Genomic DNA, 18,440 nt, shown 5'->3' with positions numbered 1-18,440 from the left:
ATTAGCCATGTGTGGTGGTGCACGCCTGTAGTCCAAGCTACTCTGGAGGCTGAGGCAGGAGAATGGCATGAACCCGGGAGGCAGAGCTTGCAGTGAGCCGAGATCGTGCCACTGCACTCCAGCCTGGGCAACAGAGCGAGACTCTGTCTTAAAAAAAAAAACCTAGTTTGAGTCATAATGGGAAGTCACAGTTGGACATGCTTCTTTATACCCTCTTCCCTTTGAAATTCAGACACAGCTTACCAGCATTAAAATCAACACATAGGACACATAAGCTGGGCACGGTGGCTCATGCCTGTAATCCCAGCACTTTGGGAGGCCAAGGTGGGTGGACTTAAGTTTGAGACCAGCCTGGACAACATGGTGAAAAAACCCGTCTGTACTAAAAATACAAAAAATTAGCCAGGTGTGGTGGTGGGCACCTGTAATCCCAGCTACTCAGGAGGCTGAGGCAGGAGAATCGCTTGACCCTGGGAGGTGGAGGTTGCAGTGAGCCGAGATCATGCCACTTTTCTTTCTTCCTTCCTTTCTTCCTTTCTTTCTTTCCTTCTTTCTCTCTCTTTCTTTTTCCTTCTTTTCTTTTTTCTTTCTCTTTCTTTCCTTTTTTCTTTCTTTCTTTCTCTTTCTTTCTCTCTTTCTTTCTTCTTCCTTCCCTTCCTTCCTTCCTTCCTTCCTTCCTTCCTTCCTTCCTTCCTCTCTCCCTTCCTCTCTCCCCCTTTCCTCCCTCCCTCCTTCCCTTCCTTCCTTTATTTTTTTTCTTGACAGAGTCTCATTCTGTCACCCAGGCTGGAGTGCAATGGCACAATCTCAGCTCACCGCAACCTCTGCCTCCACGGTTCAAGCGATTCTCTTGCCCCAGCCTCCAGAGTCACTAGGATTACAGGAGTGAGCCAGCACGCCCAGCTAATTCTTGTACTTTTAGTAGAGACGGGGTTTCACATGTTGGCCAGGCTGGTCTCAAACTCCTGACCTGAAGTGATCCTCCCACCTCAGCCTCCCAAAGTGCTGGGATGACAGGCGTGAGCCACCGCGCCCGGCCGTTAACGTCATTCTCTAAAAGGGTCGTGCTCACAGAGATAGGAGTGCGGGCACAGTGCACCTGCTTGGTGGAGAAGAGAAGAGACACAAGGAGAGGGCGGATACCTGGAAGTTCCCTTGGTGTATCTCAAAGAGCCCGGGGAAGATGGATTTCGGGTCTGGCACACTGGGCATGAGAAACTTCTTCACTCTGAAATAGAGATGGAGAGTGTGGTCAGGTCGGCCACAGCCCCGCAGGCAGGGTTGGCAAGAAGCACCTGCAGGGCATATACCCCAGGGAGAGACCAAGAAAGGCAGAGCGGGGCCTTCCACGTGGACACATGTGTCTCCTCCCGCTCCCCATGGACCCTGCCTCTGGGTCCTCATAAAGTTCCCACCAGGAGGCAGGGCGTGGTGGCTCACGCCTGTAATCCCAGCACTTTGGGAGGCCGAGGCGGGTGGATCACCTGAGGTCAGGAGTTCGAGATCAGCCTGGCCAACATGGTGAAACCCCCTCTCTAATAAAAATAAAAATAAAAAAAATTAGCCGGGCGTGGTGGCGGGCACCTGTAGTCCCAGCTACTCAGGAGGCTGAGGCAGGAGAATTGCTTGAACCTGGGAGGCGGAGGTTGCAGTGATCCAAGATCGCGCCACTGCTCTCCAGCCTGGGCGACAGAGCAAGACTCCGTCTCAAAAAAAAAAAGAAAAATACAAAAATTAGCCAGGTGTGGTGGCAGATGCCTGTAATCCCAGCTACTTGGGATGCTGAGGCAGGAGAATTGCCTGAACCTGGGAGGCAGAGGTTGCAGTGAGCCGAGATCGCGCCACTGCACTCCAGCCTGGGTGACAGAGTGAGGCTCAGTCTCAAAATAAATACCTACATATATAAATAAATAAATAAGAAAATGACTAGAACTCCTAGCTACTCGGGAGGCTGAGGCAGGAGAATTGCTTGAACCCGGGAGGCGGAGGTTGCAGTGAGCCGAGATCGTGCCACGGCACTCCAGCCTGGGTGACAGAGTGAGACTCCATCTCGAAATAAATAAATAAATAAATAAATAAGAAAATGACTCAACCTCACATTTTTGGAACGCTCTCTGTGGTCTGAAAGAATATTGTTTTGGCTAGAACTCTAACTGGATTCAAAGCCAAAAATTCAGTGACAGATGGAGCAAAGACAATATTAGATCTTGGACAGTTCTTCTTGCTACCCTCACCAAGTTGCCCAGCTTACCTGGACTTCTTTAGTTGTTTTTTTTTTTTTTTTTTTTTTTTTTTGAGAGACAGGATCTTGCTCTGTCACCCAGGCTGGAGTGCAGTGGTGCAAGCACAGGTCACTGCAGCCTTAAACTCCCAAGCTCAAGCCGTCCTTCCACCTCAGCCTCCCAAACAGCTGGGACTACAAGTGCACGCTACCACACCCAGCTAATTTTATTTTTTCCTTTTTTTCAGACAGAGTTTCACCCTTGTCACCCAAGATGTAGTATAATGGTGTGATCTCAGCTCGTGGCAACCTCCACCTCCTGGGTTCAAGCGGTTCTCCTGCCTCAGCCTCCGAAGCAGCTGGGACTACAGGTGCGCGCTACTGCGCCTGGCTAATTTTTATATTTTTATTTTTATTTTTTATTTATTGTTTTTATGTTTTTGAGGCGGAGTCTCGCTCTCACCCAGGCTGGAGTACAGTGGCGTGATCTCGGCTGACTGCAAGCTCCAACTCCCAGGTTCACGGTATTCTCCTGGCTCAGCCTCACGAGTAGTTGGGACTACAGGCACCCACTATCATGCCTGGCTAATTTTTTTGTATTTTTAGTAGAGATGGGGTTTCACCATATTAGCCAGGATGGTCTCGATCTCCTGACCTCGTGATTCGTCCACCTCGGCCTCCCAAAGTGCTGGGATTACAGGCGTGAGCCACCACGCCCGGCCAATTTTTACATTTTTAGTAGAGGTGGGGTTTCGCCAGGTTGGCCAGGCTAGTCTCGAACTCCAGACCTCAGGTGATCCGCCTGCCTCAGCCTCCTAAAGTGCTGGGTTTACAGGCGTGAGCCACCACACCCGGCTGGGCTATTTTTTTTTTTTTTTGAGATGGAGTCTCACTCTGTTGCCCAGGCTGGAGTGCAGGGATGCAATCTCGGCTCACTGCAACCTCCGCCTCCCGGGTTCAAGCAATTCTCCTGCCTCAGCATCCCAAGTAGCTGGGATTACAGGTGCACCACCATGCCCAGCTAATTTTTGTATTTTTATTAGAGAAGGGGTTTCACCATGTTGGCCAGGATGGTCTCGATCTCTTGACCTCGTGATTCACCTGCCTCGGCCTCACAAAGTACTGGGATTACAGGGGTAAACCACCGCGCCCAGCCCTAATTTTTGTATTCTTAGTAGATATAGGATTTCACCATATTGGCCAGGCTGGTCTCGAACTGGTGACCTTGTGATCTGCCCACCTCGGTCTCCCCAAGTGCTGGGGTGACAGGTGTGAGCCACTGTGCCCAGCCCCTCCGAAATTTCTTGTAATGCACCATCGGAAAAGTGGGCATTGTATGGAAACTGAGGCCCAGCGAAATGACTCTATCAGGCAATTCATCTTTTTTCCTACTTCACAGACATTTTGCAAGCAGATCCCTCCACCCACGGGCGGCAAGAGTCATCCTTACCTCCATAATTTCCATAAAGACAGAAGGAGGAGAGACACCATCAGAAGGATGGCCAGGCTGGAAATTAAAATAAATTTGGACAGCTTTGGTTTGGGAGGCGTTGGTGTCTCTGCGCAGGAATCTGAAACAAAATGAAAAGGCGGCTGTAAGTTTTCAACATGATGTTACATCTCATCCCTAACCACCCTCCTCATTTTTTTGGTGTTTTTATTTTTTCTTGGTTGTCGTTTGTTTTTTGTTTTGTTTTTGTTTTTTATAAATATTCCTGTCAGCAAATCTTTTACTTACTTTTTTTTTTTTTTGAGACAGAATCTCACTCCGTCACCCAGGCTGGAGTGCAGTGGCGCCATCTCAGCTCACTGCAACCTCCGCCTCCCGGATTCAAGCGATTCGCCTGCCTCAGCCTCCAGAGTACTGGGATGGCAGGCACCTGCCACCATGCCCAGCTAATTTTTTGTATTTTTGAGTAGAGACAGGATTTCGCTATGTTGGCCATGCTGGTCTCGAACTCCTGATCTCAGGTGATCCACCTGCCTCGGCCTCCCAAAGTGCTGGGATCACAGGCTTGAGCCACTGTGCCCAGCCCAGTCTGGTATTTTTAATACAGCAATTCTCCTGCCTCAGCTTCCCGAGTAGCCGGGACTACAGGCATCTGCCACCACACTGGGCTAATTTTTGTATTTTTAGTAGAGATGGCCCTCTTTTTTTTTTAAATGAATATTAGTGTCAGCAAATTTTGATTCCTGTGGAAAATATCCTGGAAAGAGACACTGTGTCTCTGGACAACAACACATCCCACAGCCACCCCAGGAAGTAAGGGTAGGTTCAACACCCAGCCTTTGGAGGCTTGTGGTTGCTGGAGGTCTTTACAGCATATGAGAGCTTCCTTTTGTCTGTTGGTGGCTGTGCACCTTAAATCATGCCCCCTGAAAACATACATTGAAGGCTGGGCACGGTGGCTCATGCCTTTAATCCCAGCACTTTGGGAGGCCGAGGCGGGTGGATCACAAGGTCAGGAGTTCGAGACCAGCCTGGCCAATATGGGGAAACCCCGTCCCTACTAAGCATACAAAAATTAGCCGGGCTTGGAGGTGCGTGCCTGTAATCCCGGCTACTCAGGAGGCTGAGGCAGGAGAATCACTTGAACCCGGGAGGTAGAGGTTGCAGTGAGCCAAGAGCGCGCCACTGCACTCCAGCCTGGGCCACAGACTGAGACTCCCTCTAAAAAAATAAAATAAAATAAATAAATAAATAAAAACATTTAGCCGGGTGTGGTGGCGGGTGCCTGTAATCCCAGCCACTCGGGAGGCTGAGGCAGGAGAATCGCTTGAACTCGGGAGGCAGAGGTTGCAGTGAGCCAAAATCGCGCCACTGAACTCCAGCCTGGGCCACAGACTGAGACTCCCTCTAAAAAAAAATTAAAATTAAAAAATTAAAAATAAAAACATTTAGTTGGCCGTGGTGGTGCGTGCCTGTAATCCCAGCCACTCGGGAGGCTGAGGCAGGAGAATCGCTTGAACTCGGGAGGTGGAGGTTGCAGTGAGCTGAGATTGCACCACTGCACTCCAGCCTGGGCACCATGAGAATGTTTCTCAAAAAAACAAAAGAAAGAAAACTCTCCCGAGTGAAAGCAGCCAGGGAGTGAAACAAAGAGAAGAATTGCTTTCAGATGGAGCCCTGGAGGATGACAGAAGGCTGAGCTTGGTCAGACACATCCTGCTCAGACACACCCTCCCTCCCACCTCCCGGGAAGGCAGGACACCTTCCCTCCCACCTCCCAGGAAGGCAGGACAGGGACAGTGGCTATGCCTACTCCAGCCTGGTGACAATGCTATAGGACACTGCCACGTAACAAGCATTACCCCGAATCTCGCCTCTCTGCCAGCACGTCATCTCTGACCAGTCGCTTGGGTATGTGTCTGGCCCATATGCATCCCCCATAGCCTTCACCCTGACCTGGAAGGAGTAACACTTCTTGGCATCCAAGCTTTCTATGGTGACATTGCAGGTATTTTCCTGTTTGGACTGGAGAAACACACACACACACACACACACACACACACACACACACACACACAATGATCAGTGAAGTAACCTGTCTGTCCGGAGTTTTCCTTCCAGAGGGTTTGCAGTCTTGCTGACTTCAAGAATGGAGCCGTGAGGCTGGACGCGGTGGCTCACGCCTGTAAACCCAACACTTTGGGAGGCTGAGACGGGTGGATCACCTGAGGTCATGAGTTCGAGACCAGCCTGGCCAACATGGTGAAACCCCCCATCTCTACTAAAAATATAAAAATTTGTTGGGCAAAGTGTTGGGAGCCTGTAATCCCAGCTACTTGGGAGGCTGAGGCAGGAGAATCGCTTGAACCTGGGAGGCGGAAGTTGTAGTGAGCCAAGATTGCGCCACTGCACTCCAGCCTGGGCGACAGAGCGAGACCGCGTCTAAAAAGAAAAAGAGGTGGGGTCTTGCTGTGTTGCCCGAGCTGGTCAACAACTCCTGGGCTCAAGCTATCCTCCTGCCTTGGCCTTCAACAGTACTGGGATTACAGGCATGAGCCACTGTGCCTGGCCTGTATTTACTTTATTATTATTTTAAAATATTATTTATTTATTTACTGAGACAGAGTCTTGCTCTGTTGCCCAGGCTGAAGTGCAGTGGTGTGGTCTCGGTTCACTGCAACCTCTGCCTCTCGGGTTCAAGCAATTCTTGTGCCTCAGCCTCCTGAGTAGCTGAGATTACAGGTGCCCGCCACCATGCTCGTCTAATTTTTGTATTTTTAGTGGAGAGGGGGTTTCACCACGTTGGCCAGGCTTGTCTTGAACTCCTGATCTCAGGCGATCCACCCTCCTTGGCCTCCCAAAGTGCTGGGATTAGAGGTGTGAGCCACTGCATCCAGCCTGTATCTATATATCTTTACAGATATAAATGGATATAAAAATACAGATAAATGTTCTATTCTATGTATCAATTTATACATATATAGTTTATATAAGTTTGTAGATATAGGTACCAATAAGATATCTCTATATGTATATTTATATATGTGTGTATATATAAGCTGTATATATAAGGTGTGTATATATAATTGTGTATATATAAGCTGTGTATATAAGGTGTGTATATATCTGTGTGTATATAAGCTGTGTATATAAGCTGTGTATATATATGTGTATATATAAGCTGTGTATCTATATGTGTGTGTATATATGTGTATATATAAGCTGTGTATCTAAGGTGTGTATATATGTATGTGTGTATATATTTGTATATATAAGCTGTGTATATAAAGTGTGTACATACATGTATATATATATGTGTACATAAGCTGTGTATATAAGCTCTGTATATATGTGTGTGTATATATATGTGTGTATATAAGGTGTGTATATATGTGCGTATCTGTATGTGTATATAAGCTGTGTGTGTGTGTATATAAGCTGTGTGTATATATATATAAGATGTGTGTATATATGTGTGTGTATATACATGTGTGTATATATACGTGTATGTAAGTTGTGTATATAAGCTGTGTATATGTGTGTATATATGTGTGTATATAAGGTGTGTGGATACATGTGTATAGGTATGTGTATATAAGTTGTGTATAGAAGGTATGTATATATGTGTATATATATGTGTATATAAGCTGTGTATATAAGCTGTGCATATATGTGTGTGTATATATGTGTATATAAGCTGTGTATATATGTGTGTTTATATATGTGTGTATATAAGGTGTGTATATATGTGTGTATAAATATGTGTATATAAGGTATGTATATGTATGTGTATATATGTGTATATATAAGCTGTGTATCTATATGTGGGTGTATATGTGTGTGTATATATGTATATATAAGCTGTGTATATAAGTTGTGTATATATGTGTGTGTATATATATGTATGTGTACACACACATATATGTAGATATACAGTCATGCGTTGCTTAACGATGGGGACATGTTCTGAGAAATGCATTGTGAGGTGATTTCTTCATTATGAGAATATTCTAGAGTTTACTTACACACACCTAGCTGGTCTGGCCATGATATAGATAGATTGAAAGACAGAGAGAGAGATAAAATAGAATGAGATAGATAGATAGATAGATAGACAGACAGACAGACAGACAGAAATATTATTGGTTCTCTTTCTCTGGAGACCCCTCAGAGACACAGAGAGAAACATGAAAAAGACAAGCTGGACTAGAGCTCTCTCAGGAAGATACAGCAGAGTGGAATTCAGGAAGGTGTAGACAGAGGGGACAGGGGTCTGATGAAACAGCAAATCCCATAGCCCGCACCTGGGGGACACTCAGCCACCATTGCCCTGAGTCGTGGCCGCCTGGCTCACCTGCCACTCCGTGTCGAAGGGGCTCCGATACTGAACCTCATAGAGGAGATCCCCATAGGACAGGTCAGAATACGTCACCGTCACCGCGTCCTGATGCCACGAAAAGCTCACGTGCTTTGGGAAACTGGGTTTCACTGAGAAGAAGAAATAACAGAAGCGACATCCCTCCTCTCTGAGCTGATTGTGACAGGCTGACCTCATCCCCTTTCTCTAGCCTGTACCCCTCCTCCCCTTAATACCTTATGGGTCTTGGGGTTCACCCGTCCTCATTACTTTTATAGGAGAAGCTTCCACCAGAGTTCCGAGAACCCGTAGGTTTGCGAAGGAAGGAACTCTCTAAAATTCTGTGGAAAGTGTCCTGTGTGTCTGTTATGGGATAAATTATGTCCCCCACAAAAATATATGTTAAAATCCCAACTCCCCAGAAACTCAGAATGGGACTGTATTTAAAAATAGGATCCTTTAGAAGGCCGAGGCAGGCGGATCACCTGAGGTCAGGAGTTTGAGACCAGCCTGACCAACATGGAGAAAACCTGTCTCTACTAAAAAATACAAACTTAGCCAGACATGGTGGCATGCACCTGTAATCCCAGCTACTCGGGAGGCTGAGGCAGAAGAATCGCTTTAACCCTGGAGGCAGAGGTTGCGGTGAGCCGAGATCGTGCCATTGCACGCCAGCCTGGGCCACAAGAGCAAAACTCTATCTAAAAAAAAAAAAAAAAAATTTCCATCTGGCTGGACACAGTGGCTCACGTCTGTAATCCCAGCACTTTGGGAGGCCGAGGCAGGTGGATCACCTGAAGTCAGGAGTTTGAGACCAGCCTGGCCAATATGCTAAAACCCTGTCTCTACTAAAAATACATGCGTGGTGGCCCGAGCTTGTAATCCCAGTTATTAGTGAGGCTGAGGCAGGAGAATCGCTTGAACCCGGGAGGCGGAGGTTGCAGTGAGCCGAGATTGAGCCACTGCACTCCAGCCTGGGTGACAGAGTGAGACTCTGTCTCAAAAAAAAAAAAAAAAAAAAAAGGATCATTATAAATTCAGTTAGTTAGGATGAGGTTATACTGGAGAAGGAAGGGTTCTAAATCCAATGACAGGTGTCCTTCTCAGAGACAGGAGGAGACACAGACACAGAGGAGAAAGCCACATGGAGACGGAGGCAGAGACTGGAGTGGTGTGGCCACAAGCCCAGGGATGCCTAGAGCCCCCAGGAGCTGGGAGGGGCAGGAAGGACCCTCCCTTAGAACCTCCAGAGGGAATGCGGTTCTCAGACATCTCCATCTCAGACTTGTGGGCTTCAGAACTAGGAGAGAATAAATTTCTGCTGTTTTAAGCCTCCAGTTTCTGGTGACCTATTATAGCCCAGGAAACGCACCCAGTATCTATAAGTAATTTCGCGAATAAAGAGTTCGTAGTTCTCACCGGATTCTCAAACAGATCCGTTTCCCCTACCTCTAAAAAATAAAAAAGTAAAAAAGAACGACAGACTTACGGAATTCTAGGATAAAGAATAAACATTTTGAAAAGAGGGTTTCCCTACATTTGTCCCTCATTTCCTCACCCAAGACTTAACAGCCAGTTCTCAATGCACATAAGAAAACCTGCCAGGTGCGGTGGCTCATGCCTGTCATCCTGGAAGTTCGGGAGGCCAAGGCAGGAGGATCTCTTGAGCCCAGAAGTTTGAGATCAGCCTGGGCAACATGGTGAGACCCCATGTGCACAAAACATGAGAAAGTTTGCCAGGCGTGGTGGTGTGTGTCTGTGTTCTGGGCTACTCTGGAGGCTGAGGTGGGAGGATCGCTTGAGCCCAGGAGGTGGAGGCTGCAATGAGCTGTGATTGCATCACTGCACTCCAGCCTGGGCAACACAGCAAGACCCACTCTCTCAAAAAAAAGAAGAAAGAAAATCCAGTGAGTGGGATGAGGGTGAGAGAGTATTTCCAGCTCCCTCTGTGTGTGTGTGTGTGTGTGTGTGTGTGTGTGTGTGTGTGTGTGTAGGCAGGGCACCAGAGGGCATCTCTAATTAATTCCCTTATTTTATTTATTTATTTATTTGAGATGGAGTTTTGTTCTTGTTGCCCAGGCTGGAGTGTAATGGCGCGATCTTGGCTCACCACAAACTCTGCCTCCTAGATTCAAGCGATTCTCCTGCCTCGGCCTCCCAAGTAGCTGGGATTACAGGCATGCACCACCAAGCCCAGCTAATTTTGTATTTTTAGTAGAGACGGGGTTTCTCCATGTTGGCGAGGCTGGTCTCGAACTCCTGACCTCAAGTTATCCGCCTGCCTTGGCCTCCCAAAGTGCTGGGATTACAGGCGTGAGCCACCACGCCCGGCCTTATTTATTTTTAAATAATAAATTTATAAATCGCCCAGACTGGAGTGCAGTGGCACTGTCTTGGCTCACTGCAGCCTCTGCCTCCCGGGTTCAACTAATTCCCCTGCCTCAGCCTCCCGAACAGCCAGGATTACAGGCATACGCCACCAGCCCGGCTAATTTTTTTTTTTTTTTTTGGTAGAGATGGGGTTTCACCATGTTGGCGAGGCTGGTCTCGAACTCCAGACCTCAAGTGATCCGCCCGCCTTGGCCTTCCATAGTGCTGGGATTACAGGCGTGAGCCACCGCGCCCGGCCTTTAATTCATTCCCTTAAATAACAGTCTTCCCAGGGTCATCTGGTCTCCCTGCTGGGGGCAGATTCATCCCTGACCAGTGTGTAAGAGGGAACTTCCTAGAAGGCCGGTTTCTTCCCACTTGGACTCAGGAACTGGGCACTGGGCTCCAGTGGCCAATGGTCCATGAGCTTGATTTTCAGAACTTAACTGAAAGTAACTGAAGGTAACGAGCTGAAGGGGTACTGAAAAGTGCTCTGGGCTTGCTTTTCAATCGTTACGGTAATCATTGATCCCGCGACTTGCAAGAGCTTCCTTTTCGGTACTTATGGTAATCAGCTGAAGGAAGTACTGAAAAGCATGCTGAGCTTGCTTTTCAATAGTTATGGTAATCATTGGTACCGCGACTTGCGAGAGCTTGCTTTTCAGTACTTATGGTAATAAACTGAAGGAAGTACTGAAAAGCATGTTGAGCTTGCTTTTCAATAGTTACGGTAATCATGGATCTGGTTATTTGCATGAGCTTTTTTGTACTTATGGTAATAAGTGAAGGAAGTAGTGAAAAGTATGCTGGGCTTGCTTTTCAATAGTTACGGGAATCACTGATCCCGCGACTTGAGAGAGCTTTCTTTTCAGTACTTACGGTAATAAGCTGAAGGAAGTACTGAAAAGCATGGCGAGCTTGCTTTTTAATAGCTACGGTAATCACTGATCCAGTGACTTGCATGACCTTGCTTTTCAGTACTTATGCTAATAAGCTGAAGGAAGTACTGAAAAGCATGGTGACCTTGCTTTTCAATAGTTACGGTAATCATGGATCCGGTGATTTGCATGAGCTTTTCAGTACTTATGGTAATAAGCTGAAGGAAGTAGTGAAAAGTATGCTGGGTTGCTTTTCAATAGTTATGGTAATCATTGATCCGGCGACTATCATGAGATTGCTTTTCAGTACTTACGGTAATCAGGTGAAGGAAGTACTGAAAAGCATGCTGAGCTTGCTTTTCAATTGTTACGGTAATCATTGATCCCGAGACTGGCATGAACTTGCTTTTCATTACTTACGGTAGTAAGCTGACGGAAGTACTGAAAACCATGGTGAGCTTGCCTTTCAATAGTTACGGTAATCATGGATCCGGTGATTTGCATGAGCTTTTCAGTACTTATGGTAATAAGCTGAAGGAAGTAGTGAAAAGTATGCTGGGTTGCTTTTCAATAGTTACGGTAATCATTGATCCAGCGGCTATCATGAGACTGCTTTTCAGTACTTACGGTAATCAGCTCAAGGAAGTACTGAAAAGCATGCTGAGCTTCCTTTTCAATAGTTACGGTAATCATTGATCCCGCGACTGGCAGGAACTTGGTTTTTCATAAGCTGAGGAAGTACTGAAAGGCATGGTGAGCTTGCTTTTCCATAGTTAACGGTAATCATGGATCCGGCGATTTGCATGAGCTTGGTTTTCAGTCCTTGTGGTAATAAGCTGAAGGAAGTACTGAAAACCATGGTGAGCTGGCTTTACCATACTTACAGTAATAAACAATCCAGCGACTTGCGGTGAAAACGGGGTGCGTCCCATTCCTGATGGAGAAATAGAGAATGTCGTCTCGCTGCTCTGCGTCTAGGAGGCACCCCGAAGTGTGACCTTCCTGGAGAACGTAGTTGGTGCACTGGTCATAGGCCTCATCACCGTTGAATCTGTGGTTTAAAACGACGACCATTTAGCAACAAAACAAAAAAGCATCTCTTATTTATTTAGAGATGGGGTCTTGCTCTTGTCGCCTAGGCTGGAGTGCAGTGTCGCAATCTCAGCTCACTGCAACCTCCGCCTCTCGGGTTCAAGCAATTCTCCTGTCTCGGCCTCCTGAGTAGCTGAGATTACAGGCACCTGCCACCATATACAGTTTTTGTAGTTTTACTGGAGACAGGGTTTCACCATGTTGGGGCCAGGCTGGTCTGGAACTCCTGACCTCAGGTGATCCATACACCTTGGCCTCCTAAAGTGCTAGGATTAGAGGTGTGAGCTACCACACCTGGCTTTTTTTTTTTTTTTTAAGAGGGAGTCTGGCTCTGTCCCTGAGGCTGGAGTGCAGTGGCGCGATCTCGTCTCATTGCAATCTCTGCCTCCCCCGTTCAAGCGATTCTCCTGCCTCTGCCTCCTGAGTAGCTGGGATTACAGGCGCCCGCCACCACACCCAGCTAATTTTTGTGTTTTTAGTAGAGACGGGATTTCGCCATGTTGACCAGGCTGGTCTCGATCTCCTGACCTCAGGTGATCCACCCGCCTCGGCCTCCCAGAGTGCTGGGATTACAGGCGTGAGTCACCGTGCCCGGCCATTTTTTTGTTTTGTTTGTTTGTTTGTTTTTTGAGACAGAGTTTTGCTCTTGTTGCCTAGGCTGGAGTGCAATGCCACGATCTCAGCTCACTGCAACCTCTGCCTCCCAGGTTCAAGCGATTCTCCTGCCTCAGCCTCCCAAGTAGCTGGGATTACAGGCGCATGCCCCCTCGCCCGGCTAATTTTTGTATTTTTAGTAGAGTCAGGGTTTCGCCATGTTGACCAGGCTGGTCTCAAACTCCTGACCTCAGGTGATCCGCCCACTTCAGCCTCCCAAAGTGCTGGGATTATAGGCGTGAACCACCGTGCCCTGCAAGAACTGCCCCTTTTACGAGGAAGAAACTGAGCTGAACTCTGCAACCACATGCAAAATCCAGCACTTTTTTTTTCTTTTTGTGAGGGTTGTTTTTTTTTTTTTTTTTTTTTTTTTTTTTTTTGAGACAGTCTCGCTCTGTCGGCCAGGCTGGAGTGCAGCGGCGCAATCTCGGCTCACTGCGAACTCCGTCTCCCAGGTTCAAGCGATTCTCCTGCCTCAGCCTCCTGAGTAGCTGGGATTACAGGCACCTGCCACCACGCCCGACTAATTTTTGTATTTTTAGTTGAGATGGGGTTTCACCATGTTGGCCAGGATGGTCTGGAACTCCTGATCTCAGATGATCCACCCACCTCAGTCTCCCAACGGTGAGTCTTATTTTCCAGATAACTTCGTTTTAAAATTTCCCTGTTCTGTACGCTTTGCCGTTTATCTCTTTTGTTATCAAACTGAAGAATCAACCACCCATGACTAAATTTATTGGAAAAACCCTTACTGCAACGTTCGCACGCATACTTCTGGGTGTCTAAGCCAAAGTAAAAATAAAAATAAAGTCACATCAGGGAGAGCAGGGTTGGGGGTAGCCCCGGGTAAGGCTGTGAAATATTTCAGAGACTGAGTCTTTCCCTCCCTGGCTGCCTAGCAGATAAGATTTCAAGTTCACCCGGAGCTCTGGGTGAAGAAAGCTGTTTGTTAATTTCCCGTGAACAATCTAGGTGATTTTCTAGATTTTCTGGTCTAGGCGTGATGCCGTGACTCACGCCTGTCATCCCAGCACTTTGGGAGGCCGAGGTAAGTGGATCACATGAGGTCAGGAGTTTGAAACCGGCCTGGCCAACATGGTGAAACACCATCTCTATTAAAAATACAAAAATTAGCTAGGCATGGTGGCAGGTGCCTGTAATCCCAGCTACTCAGGAGGCTGAGGCAGGAGAATCTCTGGAACCCGGGAGGCAGAGGTTGCAGTGAGCCAATACTGCGCCACCACACTCCAGCCTGGCAACGGAGTGAGACTCCGACTCAAAATAAAAACAAACAAACAAAAAGAATGTAGGTGATTTTGAGAGTGAGTCAGCCATCCCTTGGCAAGAAGGTTTGGGGCAATGAGATTGTGGTTGTGGTGAGGGCTGAGGGTTTCACAGAACAAACATTCCGGCTTGCACAGTGTGATGTTTTACACTTTTGTTCTCTAGCATTTCCAATCGCTGACGGCTCAGAGGAGTGATTTTGAGCCCCGGGTGTGGGGTTTGCTTTCTGGGGGCCAGTTACCTGTAGTGGAAAGTCAGGTTGGTCCTGGAGTATTTGCTGGCATTCCATGTCACCTGCACGGTTTCTAAATTGAAGTAGATGATCTGAATCTGTACTCCTTCTCCTAGACACAGAGAGAAGCATGAAGTTCACGGTGAGGCAACTCTATTTTATTTTATTTTTTTTAATTTATTTTTCTTTGTGAGACAGAGTCTCTCCCTGTCGCCCAGGCTGCAGTGCAGTGCCGCGATCTCGGCTCACTGCAACCTCCGCCTCCCGGGTTCAAGCGATTCCCCTGCCTCAGCCTCCCGAGTAGCTGGGATTACAGGCACCTGCCACCACACCCAGCTAATTTTTTGTGTTTTTAGTAGAGACGGGGTTTCACCATGTTAGCCAGGATGGTCTCGATCTCCTGACCTTGTGATCCACCCGCCTTGGCCTCCCAAAGTGCTGGGATTACAGGTATGAGCCACTGCGCCCGGCCTATTTTATTTTATTTGAGACAGACTCTCGCTCGGTGGACCAGGCTGGAGTGCAATGGTACGATCTCGGCTCACTGCAACCTCCGCCTCCCAGGTTCAAGCGATTCCCCTGCCTCAGCCTCCCGAGCAGCTGGGATTACAGGCACCTGCCACCATACCCAGCTAATTTTTTGTATTTTTAGTAGAGATGGGGTTTCATCATATTAGCCAGGATGCTCTGGATATCCTGACCTCATGATCCACCAGCCTCGGCCTCCCAAAGTGCTGGGATTACAGGTGTGAACCACCGCGCCCGGCAAGGCAATTCTAAAAAGAGCTAGAAACTTATAACATGAAGCCGGCAATTTCATCCTAAGAATGAGACACTGGTTTAAAAGGACAGAGATTTGGCTGGGCACGGTGGCTCATGTCTGTCATCCCAGCACTTTGGGAGGCCGAGGCAGACAGATCATGAGGTCAGGAGATCGAGGCCATGCTGGCCAACATGGAGAAACCCTGTCTCCACTAAAAATACAAAAAATTTCCCAGGTGTAGTGGCACGCACCTGTAATCCCAGCTACTTGGGAGGCTGAGGCAGGAGAATTGCTTGAACCCAGGAGGTGGAGGTTGCAGTGAGCTGAGATCCGGCCACTGCATTCCAGCCCAGGAGACAGAGGGAGACTCCATCTCAAAAATAAATAAATAAAAAAGGAAAGAACAGAGGTCTGGCCAGATGTGGTGGCTCACACCTGTAATCCCAACATTTTGGAAGTCTGGGGCAGGTGGATCACCTGAGGTCATGCGTTTGAGACCAGCCCTAGCCAACACTGTAAAACCCCGTCTCTACTAAAACTACAAAAATTAGCTGTGTGTGGTGGTGGGTGCCTGTAATCCCAGCTACTCGGGAGGCTGAGGCAGGAGAATCGCTTGAACCCGGGAGGAGGAGGTTGCAGTGAGCTGAGATCACTCCACTGCACTCCAGCCTGGGTGAAACAGCAAAACTCTGTCTCAAAAAATAAATAAAAAGTCAAAGGACAGAGAAAAACCAAGATATGTATGCACGGTTTACCTGTTAATTCCTTGAGCAAGAGCTGCAGGATACATAAAGGCAGGTCCAAAAGAGAGGATGTCACCTTACAAATCCACAGGAGATGTGTCATTGGATACACGATTGACACTCATATCTGTGCATGCCAGTAGTGCACGAGTGGGTTAACCTTACCTTTTGCAAAAACCTCAGAGACAAGTCAACAAGGTTATAATTATAGCTGCTTTTTTTTTTTTTTTTTTAGATGGAGGTTGTCTCTGTCACCCAGGCTGGAGTGCAGTGGCACGATCTCAGCTCACTGCAACCTCCGTCTCCTGGGTTAATGCCATTCTGCTGCCTCAGCCTCCCACATAGCTGTGACTACAGGTGCCCACCACCATGCCTGGATAATTTTTTGTATTTTTAGTAGAGATGGGGTTTCACTGTGTTAGCCAGGATGGTCTCTATCTCCTGACCTCATGATCCACCCACCTCGTCCTCCTAAAGTGCTGAGATTACAGGCGTGAGCCACGGCACCCGGCTGCTTTTGTTTTTGTTTTTGTTTTTGCAAAAGGTAATGTTCACCCACTAATGCCATGCACAGATGTGAGCAGCAATCATGTATCCAACGACACATCCCCTGTGGATACCTAAGTGGCATCGGAAACTGTCCGCATCGATCCACCTTACTGTCTTTCTCAAAACACCACACACACCAACTTCAGAAATGGACCAGCTGGGTGCAGCGGCTCACGTCTGTAATCTTAACACTGGGAGGCCAAGGCAGGTGGATCACCTGAGGTCAGGAGTTCGAGACCAGCCTGGCCAACACGGTGAAACCCCGCCTCTACTAAAAACACAAAAAAATGAGCTGGACATGGTGGTGGATGCCTGTGTAATCCCAGCTACCTGGGAGGCTGAGGCAGAAGAATGGCTTGAACCTGGGAGGCAGAGGTTGTAGTGAACTGAGATTGCGTCACTGCACTCCAGCCTGGACGACACAGCAAGACTCCTTATCAAAAAAAGAAAGAAAGAAAAAGAAAACAAATGGGCCAACCATAAAGAAGTCTTTCTATCTTTGCTTGGAAGGTTGCATAGACTTCAGTAGGTCTGATGTTTCAAGAGGTCTGGGTTTGTAGTTCCGAACGTGGAGAATGGGAATATTTTAGGATTGAGCAAACATGTAATGATATTTTGGATAATGGCAGCCAAGTCTCTCACTGTCAAAGAAGTGAGTTACAGGTTTGGAAAGACGGGCTACAGTGAACCTTGTCATGCTGGGTTCTAAGTGGAGGTATCTGGAGGATAGATAGATACAGATAGATAGATAAATGGTAATGTTAGCTCGATAGAATTATATAGATGATGATAGAAATAGACAGATACAGATAGGGATGGGTAGGTAGATGGATGAATCAATGGACAGGTGGGTGTATAGATGGAAGACAAGTGGATGGGTGGGTGGATGGGTGAGTGGATGGATGAATAAATGGATGAACAGATACACAGGTGAATGGGTGGATGGGTGGATGGATGCATGGATAGATGGATACATAGATGTGTACATGGATGGGTGGATGGATGCATGGATAGATGGATACATAGATGTGTACATGGATGGGTGGATGGATGGATGGATGAGTGGATCAAAGTGTGAGTGAATGCATAGGTGGATGGATGGGTGGATGGATGTGTTGGATGGATGGATAGATGGATAAGTGGATGAAAGGATGGGTGGGTGGATGAGTGAGTGGATGGATGAATAAATGGATGAACAGATACATAGGTGAATGGGTGGATGGATGGATGGATGGATGAATGCATGGATGGATGCATGGATGGATGGATACATAGATGTGTACATGGTGGATGGATGGATGGGTGGATGCATCGGTGGATGGATGGTTTGATGGGTGGCTGGATGGATGTATTGGTGGATGGATGGAATGGATGATAGATGTGTGGATGGGAGGATGGATAATAGATGGGTGGATGAGTGGATGGTGGATGGATGGATGGGTGGGTGGATGGATGGATGGATGGATAGATGAGTGAGTGAAAGGGTGGGTGGATGGATGGCTCGGTGGGTTGATGGGTGGGTGAATGTATGAGTGGATGGATCATTTGATAGATGGGTGGATGGATATATTAGCGGATGGATCAATGAATAATAGATGGATGGATGGTGGATGGATGGGTGATGAATGGGAAAAGATAGATGAGATACATTGATGGATAGATTAAAAATGAATATATCTACCAATCAATCAATCAATAGATAAACACACACACATACAGTTCCTAGTTCTGGCCACCGAAAGGGCATATAAGCAGTGGATATTCCAGGAGCAATAAGTATACTTATTATTCATGTATTTACTTATAAATATGTTTCATCCCAGCTACTTGGGAAGCTGAGGCAGGAG

The 18,440-nt window shown here is 47.3% G+C and overlaps 1 protein-coding gene across 1 annotated transcript in view; it reads right to left on the bottom strand.

The window, feature by feature from the left end:
- LOC116484685 (cytokine receptor-like factor 2) overlaps positions 1 to 18,440 on the bottom strand; it is a 91,151-nt gene that overhangs the window by 17,125 nt on the left and 55,586 nt on the right. The window contains exons 3-8 of the mRNA XM_058429392.1: positions 14,548 to 14,650; positions 12,161 to 12,327; positions 8,026 to 8,159; positions 5,534 to 5,696; positions 3,672 to 3,792; positions 1,144 to 1,228 (exon numbers count right to left, since the gene is read on the bottom strand). Of these exons, the coding sequence (XP_058285375.1) occupies positions 1,144 to 1,228; positions 3,672 to 3,792; positions 5,534 to 5,696; positions 8,026 to 8,159; positions 12,161 to 12,327; positions 14,548 to 14,650 (773 nt within the window). The remainder of the gene's footprint in view (positions 1 to 1,143; positions 1,229 to 3,671; positions 3,793 to 5,533; positions 5,697 to 8,025; positions 8,160 to 12,160; positions 12,328 to 14,547; positions 14,651 to 18,440) is intronic.

This window comes from Hylobates moloch, unplaced genomic scaffold (assembly GCF_009828535.3).
Source record: "Hylobates moloch isolate HMO894 unplaced genomic scaffold, HMol_V3 SCAFFOLD_16, whole genome shotgun sequence".
NCBI classification, from domain to species: domain Eukaryota; kingdom Metazoa; phylum Chordata; class Mammalia; order Primates; family Hylobatidae; genus Hylobates; species Hylobates moloch.
Note: the sequence above shows the minus strand (reverse complement) of the source record. Positions and strands in the feature narration are given on the sequence as shown.